The 16,112-nt window shown below is 42.1% G+C and overlaps 2 protein-coding genes across 6 annotated transcripts in view; both read right to left on the bottom strand.

The window, feature by feature from the left end:
• Positions 1-11,530: 11,530 nt before the first annotated feature.
• Positions 11,531-13,392, bottom strand: LOC130405694 (homeobox protein OTX1 B-like). Its single transcript, XM_056610865.1, has 3 exons — positions 13,380-13,392; positions 12,666-12,835; positions 11,531-12,337 (listed from the first exon to the last, which is right to left on the bottom strand). The coding sequence occupies exons 1-3, from the start codon at positions 13,390-13,392 to the stop codon at positions 11,531-11,533; spliced, it is 990 nt and encodes a 329-aa protein (XP_056466840.1).
• Positions 13,393-14,004: 612 nt separating this feature from the next.
• LOC130406504 (smoothelin-like protein 2) overlaps positions 14,005-16,112 on the bottom strand; it is a 56,005-nt gene continuing 53,897 nt past the window's right edge. For 4 of the 5 annotated variants that reach the window (XM_056612123.1, XM_056612124.1, XM_056612127.1 and 1 more), the window contains one exon: positions 14,005-15,143. In XM_056612123.1, the coding sequence (XP_056468098.1) occupies positions 15,017-15,143 (127 nt within the window). In that variant the 3' untranslated portion in view covers positions 14,005-15,016. The remainder of the gene's footprint in view (positions 15,144-16,112) is intronic. The other variant, XM_056612126.1, reaches the window with a different exon arrangement.

The following is a 16,112-nucleotide window of genomic DNA, read 5'->3' as shown; positions in this document are numbered from 1 at the left end:
CAAAGCCCCATCGTCTGCAAACAGAGAACTTCCTATATCCTCTGGTACCTTTGAAAAAACATCATTTATCATGATTATAAACAATAAATGACTAATTACACTTCCTTGGAGAGTGCCATTCCCCACCATATACTTATTTGACAATTCAGACCTAATCCGGACTTGTATTTTTCTGTCAAACAAAAAATTCTTTATCCAGTTAAAAACCCTTCCACCTACCCCCATCTTATACAACTTAATTAACAAACCTTCCTTCCACATCATGTCATATGCTTTTTTCGATATCAAAAAACACTACCACCACTGACTCTTTGTTGGCCTGTGCTTTCCGTATCTCATTTTCAAGCCTTACCACTGCATCCATTGTATGTCTCCCTTTTCTGAAACCACTTTGACAACTTGTCAACAACCCTTTCTTCTCAAGCTCATACGTTAACCTTTCTGTCACCAATCTCTCCATTATTTTACATATGTTAGACGTTAATGCTATTGGCCTATAACCAGTGTTGGGGGTAACGCGTTAGAACTAACGCGTTAGAGTACTCTTACGTTTTTTTCAGTAACGAGTAACCTAACGCGTTAGTTTTGCGAATTCAGTAATCAGTAACTCGTTAATTTCCAAAATAACCACTCGTTACTCCGTTACTTTAAGATTTTCCCTCGATAAGGAAAGTAAAGTCCCGGGTTTTCTGCATTTAGTCAGATGCTGCTGCCCTGCTCCTGGCATCTCTCTCTCTCGCTCTCTGTGTGTGTGTGTGTGTGTGTGTGTGTGTGTGTGTGTGTGCGCGCGCACCTGTGTGTGTAAGCTACGTGTGTTACGGCGGCAAGATGGACGAGAAGATAGCCTTAGATTCCTGGAGGTACGCTCATTATTTTGAGTTACAGAGCGAAAAGGACAAGAAGAACATAGTGGTCGTTTTGAGCACCTTCTTCTCCTACGTTTCAACCATTACTTTGGTGATAAATAGGCTAAAGGTAGCCTACGTGATTGTTATGAATGTAGGGCTATAGGGTCACACGAACATTTTCAGTTCTTCAATGTTTTTTTAGTGCCATGCACTGTTCTTTTGTGCAACGCATACGGTTAAATTGAGTTAAATTTCCAATTCTAAAAGGTTGCGTGCCTACCTGTTAAGCACTTTGTTAGGCGCCTGCACTTGTAAAGTGGATAAGCTATGTGTGACGCACTGTTCTTTTGTTCGCAGCCAATACGGTAAGCTACATTCTGTTAAAATAACTGCCTGTTACCGGAGTATGTTATTCATGGAAGCTGTTCAAATGATCAAAGGATGAATGCCTGTTAAATAAAACGTGCAATATGATGACTGTCTTTCCTGTCATTATGCTATAGGTTCATGATTGATTCATAAACAGTCAGCACTGTTGGTGCATCTAAAGGAGGATGTGTGTTGTTGTTGTTGCGCTAGGCGGACACGCACGCACCCCAAACGCATTTTAATTGTTGGTAACGCACGAGTACTCTAACGCGTTTCTTTTATTTATAGGTAACGTAGTAACGTAACGGATTACTTTTAATTGATAGTAACAAAGTAACCTAACGGATTACTTTCAAAAGTAACGATACCCAACACTGCCTATAACTAGAAGGTTTACCTGGATCTTTCCCTGGTTTCCTAATCGGAATCACCACCGCTTCCTTCCATACACTTGGTAACTTTCCCTCCACCCATATTATAAAGTTCTAACAATTTTTCCATTCCTCTTTCTCCTAGATTTTTTAACATTACATAGCTCACCTGATCTCCCCCTGGAGCTGAGGGCTTTGCTTTTTTAATTGCTCTCACAAGCTCTGCCATTGTAAATCCATCATCTATTTTCTCCCTAGAATCTACTCTCCTAACTAGCACATCAGGATAATTACTCAAAGTAATTTCTCTTCTCCTTCTCCCTTCCACTGTCAACTGATCAACACTGTGCACCTTAGCAAAAGATTTGGCCATCACATCAGCCTTATCTTTATCACATATTGCAGTTTGCTCCTCTAACGTAATCACTGGGTCCCACTCTCTTCTATCTCCTCCCATCTTCCTTATCATTCCCCACACTTCTCCTACCGGTGTTGTTCTTCCTATCTTACCACAAAACTGTCTCCAGCTTACCCTCTGTGTTCTCTTTGTAACTCTCTTTACCAGTGCCTGTGCCCTCTGATACTCCACCAGACTTTGTGTATTATGCTCTCTTTTGACTTTCTTAAATGCTTTGTTTCGGGCTTTAACTGCCTTGGAACACTCCTCTGTCCACCAAGGAACTAACTTCCTATCCCTTCTACATTTACTTCTTGGAATAGATTTACTTGCTGCAGCAATAATTGCTGATGAAACACTGTTATTTACTGTATCTATATCTCCACTAGTAACAACTGAAACCATAACTTCTTCACTGACCAACTTAAATGTACCCCATTCTGCTTTACTATACACCCATTTCTGACTTCCATTTCCAACATTCACTTCTCCTCTTCCTCCTACTGAACAAAGTAACACATAGTGGTCACTACCCAAAGATTTACCTGTCAAAACCTCCCAGTTACTGATCCCTGCCAAACTTACTGACACCAACGTTAGATCCAACACTGACTCATTACTTGTTCTTATATCCATCCTTGTCCCCCTCCCATCATTCAAACAAACAAGATTATTGTCCTCCATTAACTCTTCAATCACTTTCCCATTCGTGTCTGTATGATTCCCTCCCCACATTGTGTTATGAGCATTGAAGTCTGCACACCATATTATCCTGTGTCTTTCTATACCTTTAATCCTAACTAGTTTATCATTCTCTAACCTTTGACATGGATTATAGTAATTAACAACAACAAACTCCTCTCCCCCCTCCCATACCTCCACCACTATATACTCTTGTTCCGTTCCAATATCTAATACCCTGTATGATATACCTTGCTTGATAAATGTTACACACCCTCCACCAGCCCCTTCACCTTCACTCCTGTCTCTTCTTATACCTACATATCCATAGATAACAAAATCTAACACTGGTTTAAAAAAAGTTTCTTGAATGCATATTACTTGTGGTTTTCCTCCTAGCATTCCACTGTAGCATTCCACTGTAGAATTTTCACCATGGTTATGATGTTTTCTCACCGGCTCCTGACTACTCTGTGTATTTATCTCGGCTACCAAAGCCTCCCATTTTAACCCTTCCATCCCCAAATAATCCTTGGCTGCCTTAGCTATTATCTGTATGCTCGTTGTCTTTGATGTGGAGTCTCTAGTGGAGTTTATCACTGCTGCAACACAAATCACCACCTGCTTCTTATCTACCCACACTTTATTCCTATCTTGCTTCTCTCCAACCGACTCCCTTGTCACTTCACTTCCACCTCCCCAGGCTGCTACCAACCCCTGACTCTTAGCACCTTGCCTCTGTTTTACCACTTTCACTGCCTCTGCATAGGTCACTTTTTCCAACACTTTTACCTTCTGAACTGCAACTTCCTCTTTCATTATTTCACAGCCTCCAAAAGTGACGACATGTTCACCCCCACAACTACAACATTTTAACTTGGCCCCCTCACACTTCCCATACTCATGATCCTCTGAGCATTTCGCACACCTCCTCTTTTCCTTACAGATTTTAGCGATGTGCCCAAATCTTTGACACTGAAAGCACCTCATTGGCTTAGGTATGTAAGCCCTCACATAGAAACACAGGAACCCTAGAAATACTCTATCTGGTAATCATTCTCCTTTAAGCTCCAACAATACAGATTCACTCATTTCCTTTTCAGGCCCCCTTGTCATCCTCTTAATACTAATCACTTCTATGCCTTTGGCCACCAAGTTCTCTTTAATCTCCTGCTCCTCAATATCCAGAGAGATTCCTGTTATCACCCCTTTGCAGCGTTTCTCTCTCTGCAATCCAACCTGCACCACCTTCACCACTTTGTTAACACCAACCATTGTTAGATTCTTTGTCAGAACTACCTGAAGCTCATCCGAGCAACCAATCAACAGATTCTTCTTCTTCTTCTTCCTAATGTTTTATGGCGGTTGACAAAAAACTTTTTAGTGGATTACCGCCACCTACTGGTATGGAGTGTAGATCGGGACTTTTACACATTCCTGAATTTTATGAATAAATAAATAAAATAAAGAAATCAAAGAAAAAAACAAAAAAAATAGATTCTCTCTATTAAGCTAGTTCTCCTAAGATACTGAAACGAAAAAGGATTACATTTGTCCTCAGAACTTCTTCGTAAAAGATCCTGTAAATCATAATTCAACTTAATTTCTTTAAGATTCAATATCAGTTCCCTTCTCTCAGCATCATATTTTTGACAATAAAGCATAACATGTTCTAAAGTTTCTTCTTCATTACAATATTCACATCTTCCCGAATTGTGTTTTCCTATTTTAAATAATGTACTGTTTAATCTTGTATGACCAAAGCATAGCCTGGATATTATTGTTTCCTCTTTCCGGGTTCTCCACGTGCTTGTCATCACCCCTACTTTTCTCTGAATTCTGTGTAAGTGTAACCACCTTCCTTTTTTCTCTTCTTCCCGCTGCTTTTGCCACCTTTCTATCAATTTATACATGATAGTAGTTTTCATTTCCGTTTTACTAAAGGGAACCGTGATGGAGGACACCATTTTAAATCATATGACTCTATAAAACGTGTGTCATAGGCAGCATCCGAATACTCATACTTGCCTGCTATATAGTAGGCATTTTGTAGTAGGCCTACGTCACAAATATAGTGCGTCCAAATGCTCAGTACGCATTGTGTAGTAGGCAAAAAGTTTCAGAATGCGTGCTACCGCCACAGTATACAACGGGAAGTCACTACGCTATCCCATAATTCAGCCGGAGTCTGGTAACCGAAGAGGAAGAACGCAGCGGTGAAAAAAAATAAATATCTAGATGGCTGACCCGTTGTGGGTACCGGATTGACTCGGCTGCCAGATCGACTCGGGGTCCTGCGCTTACAGATGACGTATCGACACTTAACGTATCGACATAAGTTTGGCCGTTTCTCAATTCGCGTACTTGTGCGTGCTCGTGTGCTCGTGGACTCGTGAAACGTCATCAGTCGTTGCCCGAGCACTGTTCCAATTCGAAGCACGCATCAAGCAAGTACTGTCGTAAAACCCGGAAGTGTTCTTGATGCGTGCTCGATCTCGCCGTTTCACCGAGCATGCATCGGAGGTGGCTCGTGTGTGCTTGCAATCGCTATAAATCCCAGGATGCATTTCACACTCGCAGCAGTACGATGGCGGAGAATATGGAGAAGACGCACAACTGTAGCTAAACTTAAATATATATTTATATAATATATAATATAATAATAATAATAATAATATAAGATAATATATAAATATATATATATAAAGTCGTGCGTGTATAGCTCATACACATGACAGGACACGCATATCTTTTACATTTTTATTCATTCAGAATATTTACTGGGGCTGAGATTTTGTTTTATATCATTTGTTTATATTGTTCAGTAGTAGTATGCCTAAATGAGGCCGTAGCACAGTTAACGGACGAGCAGAGGTGGTGACGTCATCGAGTCCGCTGCTGTTCCAATTGCAGGTACGTACTCGCGTGCTCGCAAGTCTGTGCTTGAAGTACGGACTTGCCAAGTACGTGCTTGCAAGTCATCGAGTCCGTAGTACGCGTGCTAGGAATTGAGAAACGGCTCCAGAGAATGTCTAATATGAGGAGAATGGGCACTCGCTGGTTAGTTCCGGTTTTCTGGACTGGTTGCAGTGATAATCTCTGTCCACTCGGGGCGCTCGCAGGGGAGTCCAGAATGAATGGGAGCCTATGGGGTTTTATCCTCAGAATCCACTTTTCTCACGATGTCATTTTTTGTCAAGTAATTTGAAAGTTGCGTTCAAAAGGAGGGGCTAAGATAATAAACTCAGCTGAATATTGCATTTTTTAAGGTCACGTATCTGTTCTAAAAAGGTGTTAAAAAAAATGCGATGACGTCACACATTAACATACTGTCAAAGGTACTGCTTTACGGCAGTTTCTGAAGCACTTCGGCACTTCCGTATTTCCCTTTTCCCGCAACGATAACACCAGCTGTTGGTGACAACATAGGCTTTTGGTTGTGGTAGCAGCCATGGTGACAATGGCTGGCTGCCACAGGTCGCTCATTCAGCCATACCTCTGGTTGGTTGCGACCTATTTACCGCCAAAAGGGTCGCAACGCTTTTATGGTCGCGACCTAGTCGGTCAGCCTGCCAGAGCACTATCTTTCTTCATGGGATATTTTATTACTCTTTGACATTTACAAACCAATAGGCCCTGCAATATAATCAATACAAATTTGTATGCATCACTGTATTACAGTTAATTTAATTAGTTAATTAATTAGAGATGGATAGACCAATAGGCCTATTTATTTATATATATTATAAAAAAGCATATTGGTCTATCAATATCTAAGCTATATATTATTGTATGTACGTTTTAATTATACTGACGCAAGTGTATTTATTCTGTTCAATGAGATGTTAACTGATAATAGGCTTTTGGTTGTGGTAGCAGCCATGGTGACAATGGCTGGCTGCCACAGGTCGCTCATTCAGCCATACCTCTGGTTGGTTGCGACCTATTTACCGCCAAAAGGGTTGCAACGCTTTTATGGTCGCGACCTAGTCGGTCAGCCTGCCAGAGCCAGCTGCCAGCCAGAGCCAGCTGCCAGCCGCAGCCAGCGGCCAGTGGCCAGCAGCAGACAGCGGCCAGTGGCTAGCGGCAGACAGCGGCCAGCCGTGGCGGGCCTGACGTCGGAGCCAGCCAGCCGATACCAGCCAGGCGTTGCAGCCCGTCATTACATCGTATAATTATCATACCATCGTACTAAATCATACAAAAATGTTAAAATGAAAGAGGCCGATTGCGTCAATAAGTTTGACTAAATGAGCATAAATCTATCGGTCCGTGGAGAGAATCGAACACCGGCCTTCTTGATTACTAACCTAGCGTCACTACCTCTTTCATCACTGTGGAATCTTACTGTTGCACTTATATTTAAGTCTATCACTCTATAATGAAGAACTTTGTGCATAATATACCCAATTAGGCTCAATGACATTTAACAAAACAAATTAGGCTATATATAAGATATAAAATACATTATTTGAGTACGACCGAAATTACAACTAATGTATTTTATTGATACTGATAGACTAACGATTTCATCATTTTAAACTGTACTTCAATATAAAAATATTAAAACAATATTAGCAATAAAGAGCTGTAGGTAGCTTTCGCCAGAGAGCATGGCTTTCTGGTACTTCAACTGTCGCAAAAAACCCGTTAATAACATGCAAATTCACTGATTAAGGACCGCCCATAGACTTTGAGCGACCGAACCAGCCAGCGACCAAAACGGCAGCCAGACGAGAAAACGGCAGCCAGACGAGCGACCAACACAGCGACCAATGCGACCTACGTCGCAACCAATGCGACCTACGTCGCGACCAATGCGACCTACGTCGCGACGCACGTCGTTGGCCACTCAGAGAGCTCGGCCCTACTGGGAAACGGTGTGAAAACTGTACGATGCTCGTACGACCATCTCTGCGATCCACTTAGGCTAACGATGCTTTCGGGAAACGGGGCCCTGGTTTGATCCGGTTTCTAAGGCTTTTGTACACCGTTAAAGTTACGTCAACTATTTCTAAATGTTTAAAGGCCCACTATGCAGAATCGGCCATTTTAAAATGGTGTTTTTTTGTTACAATAAACCCATCCTTTTTTATAGTTGACGGGAGATGTTATATCCTAGATTAGAATTGTTTTATCTTTGGTTGTTGAACAGAATGATCAGTGTAAGAGTGTTGGCCAACATTATACATAACGATAGCATGAACAATTTGCGCAGCAATCGTGCGTATCTGGGCCCCGTTTCCCGAAAGCATCGTCAGCCTAAGTGGATCGCAGAGTTGGTCGTACGAGCATCGTACAGTTTTCACACCGTTTCCCGAAAGCATCGTTGTTAACAAACGTCTTGAAAACGCTCATAGCTAACGAGTGCTCCAGGGTACTCGTAGGACTCTAAGAGCATCGTTAGCCTACTATAGAGTGAACTCATTATTGCATGCGGGTGTCTTCATTCATAAAAAAATGAAAACATTCGGGAGTATGCAATAATACAAATTATTCTAAAGAGGTCAGAGACTCCGTGCACAGCCCCGCCTTCCCCAGTGAACCAAGAAACCCGTGACGAACGGGGGATTTGACCCCCTCGGTTTTACACAGGAAACTTGAGATAAGAAGGTGAAATCACCGGGCGTGCCAATAAGCTGCGACCGAACCGGCTCGGCAGTGTAGAAAGACCTATAGCCAGGGTTCGAGTTAGGTGGGAGGCAGTGGGAGCTGAGCTCCCATAAAGAGAGGTCTGGCTCCCATGAAAGCAGTAAACTCAAATATCTTTGGGGGTCTTGGAAAATACAGCCGCATAATATTGTAATTACAACTAAAGCTATTTTCCCTTCCACATGCGTGCGTAATATGAGTAATATGAGTAATATTGACGGTAAGTGGGGTAATAGAACGCCGGTAATAGAACGCCGGTCATTATGAAAATAAGCCCAGACAGGGCGAACCGGACACCGACGCGAAACGGAGGTGCTTCGACCTGAAGGGGCTTATTTTCGATTATGAGCGGCTACTTGCCAAACGAAAAAATAGCCAAACTTAACAAGTTGACTTTTTACAATTTATTTGTTCCCATACGTAGTGTTGATTAGCAGATAAATAGTTAGCCAAAGACGTTGACGTCGCTTAGCAACCAAAGAAGCTGGCGTTGTTATATCCCCCCCCTCCCCCGTCAAAATTCAGCGCAATGGAATCATAACTCGAACCCTGCCTATAGCGTACTTCATCCTGCCCAACGATATGGGCAGGATCTAGACCAAGCTCTCCTAATCGGGTCAGCAATAGCCGTGTTTGAATGATAGTGAATGAATGGAACGTTGCATTTTTAATGTCTACAAATATTCTATACTAGAGATCAATGAAACCTTAAATCGGCTCTCTTGCTGTGCAAAGTATGTTTCAGAAATCAGCACATTAAGATAAAAGTAGTTCACACAAGCTGTTTTGGATTTTTGTAATATGGAATTATTTCAGGGGGGGAAATGCCGTGAATAAATGTATGCACAGTGCGTTCAGGATTAGGACTGATATATATGTCGGCCTAGGCCTAATCAATTGTGTTTTAATATCTTTAGCATTCATATTATTGCAGTCTATTATTTTCGTCGGCTACTCTGCTGTTGGCGTTGATGGGGGGGGGGGGGATATTTTAACCCATTTGAACACCATTTTCCTGCGACATTCCTGCGTCTCCCCCTTCTACATAGCCCGTTTCAGCACAGTGTCAGTGGACAGTTACAATCCTACGATCATCGTGAGTGCAGTGAAAGCACGTTCACGTTAAGAGGAGTTTCGGGAAACGCTCCAAAGAAATGATCGATGGTTCGAAAGATCCATCGGGAGAATGATCTTACGAGCGAAGATCCATCGTTATCGGGAAACGGGGCCCAGAACGATAGTTATGTTATAACTCTAGTTCTAAGATAGTAGGTGTAGCAGTCTAGGCTTCGCCTAATGGAGAGGAGAGCAGGTAATGTATTTAACATCCGCAGCGCTCAGTGAGGCACAGACACATGTCTGTCAAAAATAGTATTTTCTGGACTAACAATAATATGGAACCAGGAATAACGTGGTCTAGTGATAATAACTATTATAGTGAATACAACTACATAGCGATAGATACATACAAGTTATTTCCCAATCAGATGAATACATACGTATTCATCTGATTGGGAAATAACTTTGTTTCAACACAACAAGATAAGACAGAATAAAATCATTAACTCCAATTAGACAACAGAAACCTAGTGTGCATATACATTAAGTGCGCAACTAAAATAGTTATATAAATGGGTAGATGGGTAGATATTGGGTGTAGGCAAAAAAAACAAGGTCCAGTGGCGATATGTGTAAGTAACAGACTGTGATCTGCCAATAAGAGGAGGTGGGGGATGGGGGTGGTAGTTAGGCATTGTGAAGTCGGAAAGCAGTAGACAGGACCTCTACTGACATTTTTTGGGGCACTGAGACAGAAGGAGTCTCTTGCTGAACTCCTCTGCCTCTCTAGTGTCATGGTAAGGATGAGATGTATTCATGATGGCCAGCAGCGTTGGTCGATGTTGGAATCCACAGCTTTGATGATGCTGCTGCTCCAGCCACATCTGCCATGAAGAGGGATCGTTCGACCACATTCTGGTGAAACTATCTTTAACTGTCAAATGTATAAATCCATTGGTTTGTCATGTTTACTTATTTGCTTACTGATCTGCGTTTATCTGTTTTGTGAATTGGACGAGCTAAAGCTTCATATACCGTGCATGTCGATGCATGGGTGAATAAGGATTGCCCTCGTGGACACACATGAAACAAGCTACAGAATGAAAAACAATAACACCAAGTAGTCTGTGTCAAAACAACATAATTTAATACAGCCAAATACCTGCCCCAAATGTTTTTATCCACTCAACACTGAACCCGCCCAACAGATATGGCCTCAGATATAGCTTGGATAATATTTTCATAAGAATCTAATCCTTGTCTTGTGAATAAGCACACATCTGGTTTTATCAGTTGGATTAAATTTGCATTATTACATCTGGAATACAAAAATATAAAAGTATCTACTAAAGATCTGAGATTTGACACTCAGATTAAGGATTTATTTGAAGATTATTTGGTATTAAAAGTGATTATGATATGCTGAGCTCACTCTCCAACAGTAGACACCGATGCCCCAACATTGAGTTCCTCTGTCATATCTGCCTGCATATTATTACATCTCATGTAATACTTGAAGAACTTAAATCCAGGCAGCAATTGCAGAGGCTGTAAGCTGATAGACCCTGAGCTGCAGATTGAATTCAGTTCTTATCATCCCACTCTTTTCCATCCAACCCCCACCCCCCAAAGGATTTAGGATGCAATTAATAGAAAAATAAAAACAATTTCTCATACAATAATAACTATTCTTTGTCAATTAATCAGTGTTTGGAAATATAATACTTTTCGAGGTCACAGCATAAATGCATGGTGGAACTGTTGTCACAGAGAACAAAACAGACAAATCTATATCATGTGCCAGCCTGAATCCTGTGTAGGAACAAGCGTTCAACTTATTCATACTGTAAGCTTGCGTCTGTATCTACCAAAACGCATACTTAAAGATTGAAACAGACTTAACAGTATGGTCCAAACATCAAATACATTTATTCCTTAGAAATGAGTACAAAGAACAAGAACAGTCAACAAAGTATCGATGGAATTAGACAACATTTTAACCACATAAGAAATGGTTGTGGGAAATTCACACAAAAGTCACTTGGATAATAATCTTATGGCATGGTTCAGCTCTTCTTCTCTTTCTGTTGCTAAAGCCATTAAGTCCAACGTAGTTATCTACATGATTTAACTATTTGGATATTAAGTTCTACTCAAAACTCCAGGAAGTTGGTGACAATAGCAGCGTTGTAAATGAGGTCTGAGATATAGCCCATAGAAGTCTGAGGCCCCGTCTGTGGGTGGTGGTGATGGTGGTGGTGGTGGCTGAGTCCCTGGGATCCGTCCCAGTACACCTGCTGAGGGTGGGACGGTACCACTTGGTCCACTGACCTATGGCCCCTGCAGCCTCTGGTGAGTCCTCCAAAGATGGACTGATCTCCGGCCTGCCCTGGAAGCACAGGTGGGGGTTTGACGCCCGAGCCCTCAGGCCTGTGGCTCTGGGAGGTTGAGGTGTGGTGATGGTGGGGTGGCCTGCTTTGGTGCTGTGGGATGAGACCAGAGAGGGAGACGGGGAAGTTGCCCATGTGGTTCAACTTACTCTGAGGGTCCTCCTCCCAGAAAAGCGTCCCAGAGAGTTTATATGGAGACTGGGGAGGGTGGGGGTGGTCATGGGGTGGGGGTTGATGGTTTGGATGGTGATGGGGGGGGGGGGGTTGGTGGTGGGGATGGACGGCTGGTGAAGACGAGGAGCAGAAGCCAGAGTTGCTGCAGAGCTGGAGCCAGTCGGAGAACATCTGTTGACCTTCATCCAAGGACTGATTCTGCTCGGAACGAAATAGGCCACCGATGGTGTTTGCGGTGTGAAAGGTGGAGGTGGAGGAGGTGGTCTGTCCAGGGGAGGGCAATTGGATTCTGTGCTGATTGGTCTCTGGATCTCCCCTAGCACCCAGGATGGTTTTGGACGACTTTGGGAGCCTGACAGTCTTGATACTTCTGGCTCTTCGGTTCTGGAACCACACCTATGGAATGGAATACTGTTACACATTCTACCTTCATATACCACCTGACCCCGCCTTTAAAAACGGTTTCAGGTTGTTTAGGAACATATCAGCCAAGAGAAAGGTTCTACACCCAGTGGTGTTGTGGTTTGGTTCTTATTTAGACAAACTAAGCTGTAGCCTATATAGACAATACATTGTGGGACAGTCATACGTATTGGAAGCAAGAATCAACGAAGGAGATTGGTATAGGCATTTGGCAGCCTGATTTATGTTTCAATTGAAAAGGCGGCCATCCCGCTCCTGCAACCCGCCGTTAATTGGTTCATTAATTAGTTGCCACACCCACCTGTATCTTGCTCTCAGGCAGGTGTGTGTGCTCGGCCAGGCGCTCGCGCAGGGTGATGTCTGGGTACGGAGTCACAGCGAACGCCTGCTCGAGCTCGGACAGCTGCACGCGGCTGAAGATTGTCCTTTTGCGCTTCCTCTGGCCCTCCATGCAGCCTGCGTATTGTGGCTCTGCAATGATCAACACAATATTGGGGAAAACCTACGTTCGGTTGTTACGTTTCGTAATAACAAAAATAATACCGCCTATTCTGCACGCTTGGTTTGTGAAATAAAAATATAGGATTGAAAAACTAGGCCTATCGTGGATTCGGGAAAAGTATCACAATTGGAAATATTTAAGAGGAAGACTGGTGTCCATGAAATGTAATGTATTATATTAGTACTAATAGTAGTAATAATAACAATGATAACAATAATAGTAATAATTAGAATAATTACTATTATTGTTATTATTATTATTAAAATCCAAGTATGTTGCAAGGATATATTATTATTTATCAATAGGGCTAAAAACCTGTCTGACATACCTTTATTTTCTCCAAATAACCCATTCAACTCCAATTCTTTGTGCTTGCAGTTGAGTAATGAGGAGTTGGATTCCATGAAGAGAGCAATCAAAGTTTAAATATCCACTGTGTGTCTCTTCTCCGGACCTGCTGAGAATGATACGAGGGCTCGACTGGAAGTGTGTCACTTATAGCGGGATTGTTACTCACGCCCACCATCCCGTCCAGGTGTTGTTGTTGGCTGGTGCGGCCCAACCCCCCTATAGGCCCTCCGAGTCTCTAATCCCCTAACCCTGCATCACATTGATGAGGTTGCTTTGAGTCTTGGCCCAGATAAATGACGTGCGCAGCGGTAGAATTGCGCATCGCTGTGTTGTCCTGTGGTCTGTGTGGAGGACTACCCTCTCTCTCTCTCAGGATAAGGGTCTCTAGAAGAGGATAATGGGGTATCTAGAAGAGGATAGTAGAAGAGGATACGGGGGTAAGTGGATAGTATAAGAGGAGGAGGATAAGGCCGGAAGTCAGTGCCGCGCGTCGGGAAAAGGCATCATAGGAAACATGAATCTCTGCATAGAACGCATATCCCTCTGCATAGAACGCAGATTTGATCAATGATCAGATGATCTTCCAATACGCTTATTGAGAGATATTGCCATTCCATTCCATTGTCGCCTACAGTTTATTTCTGGTACAGAATTTCCCTAATTCCCTTTCAGACGAAATAGGCATAAGTAGGCCTAAATTAAATGTATGTAAGCCTAATGAAATAATCATGAAATCAATGGTTTCACATAATTTCATTGGACCAAAAATATTGACAATGTAGCTTCAATGTGGAATTTTCTTTAGGAAAGCGGTTTGTGGGCAGTGAATTAAGGCCTCACACCTCTTCTCCCTGCAGTGGATTGACTTTATGCTGGTCGCTCTAGATTGTTATTATTGATTTTTATTATTATTATTATTATTATAATAGATGTCTTCCTGAACACACGTGTTAATGACACAAATAGCGCACACAAGAAGTCCAAATCGGGTTCCAAGAAAACGCACATCATTAAATGGTTTTACACACTTATCCCTTGGATAATTGAGTTATATTGACTCGTTCACGCATAATTTAAATTCCTTTGATGCTATTCAAAAATGCTTTATAATAAATGTGATTTTCATTTGTATGCCTGTCAAAATTGACTAGGCTTATGAGACCTAAACAGTGAAGAACACAGCGAAGTGCAGATTAAAATCACAGAGGCATTTTTTAAACAATTGACAGATTTAGTTTTATTAGACTAACACAAATATGATCTTAACCTATGAGATGAGCTCCGGAAAACACAGTAGGCCCTGTCCCATTAACGCTGTTGATTGCAAGTGTCTCAAATAAAGAAAAAGATGGGCTATGCTAAACATTGGATATAAATGTATACATATTTTGGTGAAATTATCCCAATAAAATGTTTACTATCTGTAATTTAACTAACCTTTCCTAATTTCCTGATTGTAACCTATGGGCTACACACCCACACAACTATGCTGAGTCAAGTTATTGATGGTAAATGAATACAAGGCCTATCGAAAAAAAAAAAAGTTTTAATATATCCCTGTTGCAATACAAAGGGCCAAATAAATGCTGTATACTTTCATAAAACAAATTAGCTTGAGGACCTATGTTTTGTATTATCAATTCATGCACGTAAACAGCAAGTCAACCTACACACTACCCCAATGTAGTGTTCTGAGACACACGCACATCACCGCAGCCTTCGGTAATGTACTCATTCTGCCACCAGGTGGCGCTCTCTTCTATGTAAAGCAGGGAATTGGATCGTTCTTTTGTGGCCCTTCACTCAAACTTCCGCAGGTGGTTGTAGAGGGACTGGACGTAGGTAAACACACACATGGGGTCTGGTTTCCGCCCCATGATCATCATGTCTTCCACTTCAATCAGACGGTCACAGCCCGCCTTTGCCCTGAGTACACACAATGATAGACCAATTATTGGTAAATGAATGACCATCATATAAGATTGGTTTGGTTCTGGTTATTGATGTCTGTGTTGTAGACTGGGTTAGATAGGTCTATACCTGTGTGTGTGTGTGTGTGTGTGTGTGTGTGTGTGTGTGTGTGTGTGTGTGTGTGTGTGCGCGTGTGTGTGTAAGAGAGAGAGTATCGTAGTGAGTGTGTAGAGCAGGGGTCTCAAACTCGTGGCCTGCGGGCCAATTGCGGCCCGCCGGATGATATTTTGTGGCCCCCTAATTGACATCTAAGTTTAGTCACTTTCTTTTTTTTTTTTTTTGTTGAGTCGCTGCGCTTGCCCGGGGGCCTCATTTATAAAGCTTGCTGCGCACAAAAACCTTGCATAAAACGGAGGTGAAATGTACATAGGCCAATGGTATGGCTTCTCCCAAGTGTGTGTGCGCTGGAGATGCGCCCTTCTCTCCTGTTTGACTCCTCTGATGTATTTCGAGCTTACTGAAGCATCTGAAACTAACCGCTTAGCAACTGAGTTCCTCAAGTTGTGGAACTTCATATACCTGAGCATGAAATGTGCTTCAGTTTTTCTCACTGCAAACGTTGGTAGGCTATTTATAGAAAATGTCTATGTTTTGACATGTTTGATTGCATTTTATAACTGCATTGGCCTGGATACGTCGGTATGTGTGTGTGTGTGTGTGTGTGTGTGTGTGTGTGTGTGTGTGTGTGTGTGTGTGTGTGTGTGTGTGTGTGTGTGTGTGTAAGGGTGAAAGGGTGTTTTGTATCAAGTTGAGGCCGACACATATTAATTGAAATTTATATATCATGAGAAAAAATCATGTTATACATTTAGGAAATTATTACATGCATCTCTTCTCAAAAAATATTTGACCCTGGAAGTTTAAACTACTCAGTTTCTCTGCCGCAATCATCTGCGCGTCTAGGGCTTTTTTCTTTTTTTTTCG

Source organism: Gadus chalcogrammus, chromosome 16 (assembly GCF_026213295.1).
Source record: "Gadus chalcogrammus isolate NIFS_2021 chromosome 16, NIFS_Gcha_1.0, whole genome shotgun sequence".
In the NCBI taxonomy this organism is placed as follows: Eukaryota; Metazoa; Chordata; class Actinopteri; order Gadiformes; family Gadidae; genus Gadus; species Gadus chalcogrammus.
The sequence above is the reverse complement of the archived record's forward strand: the minus strand, read 5'-3'. Positions and strand labels throughout refer to the sequence as shown.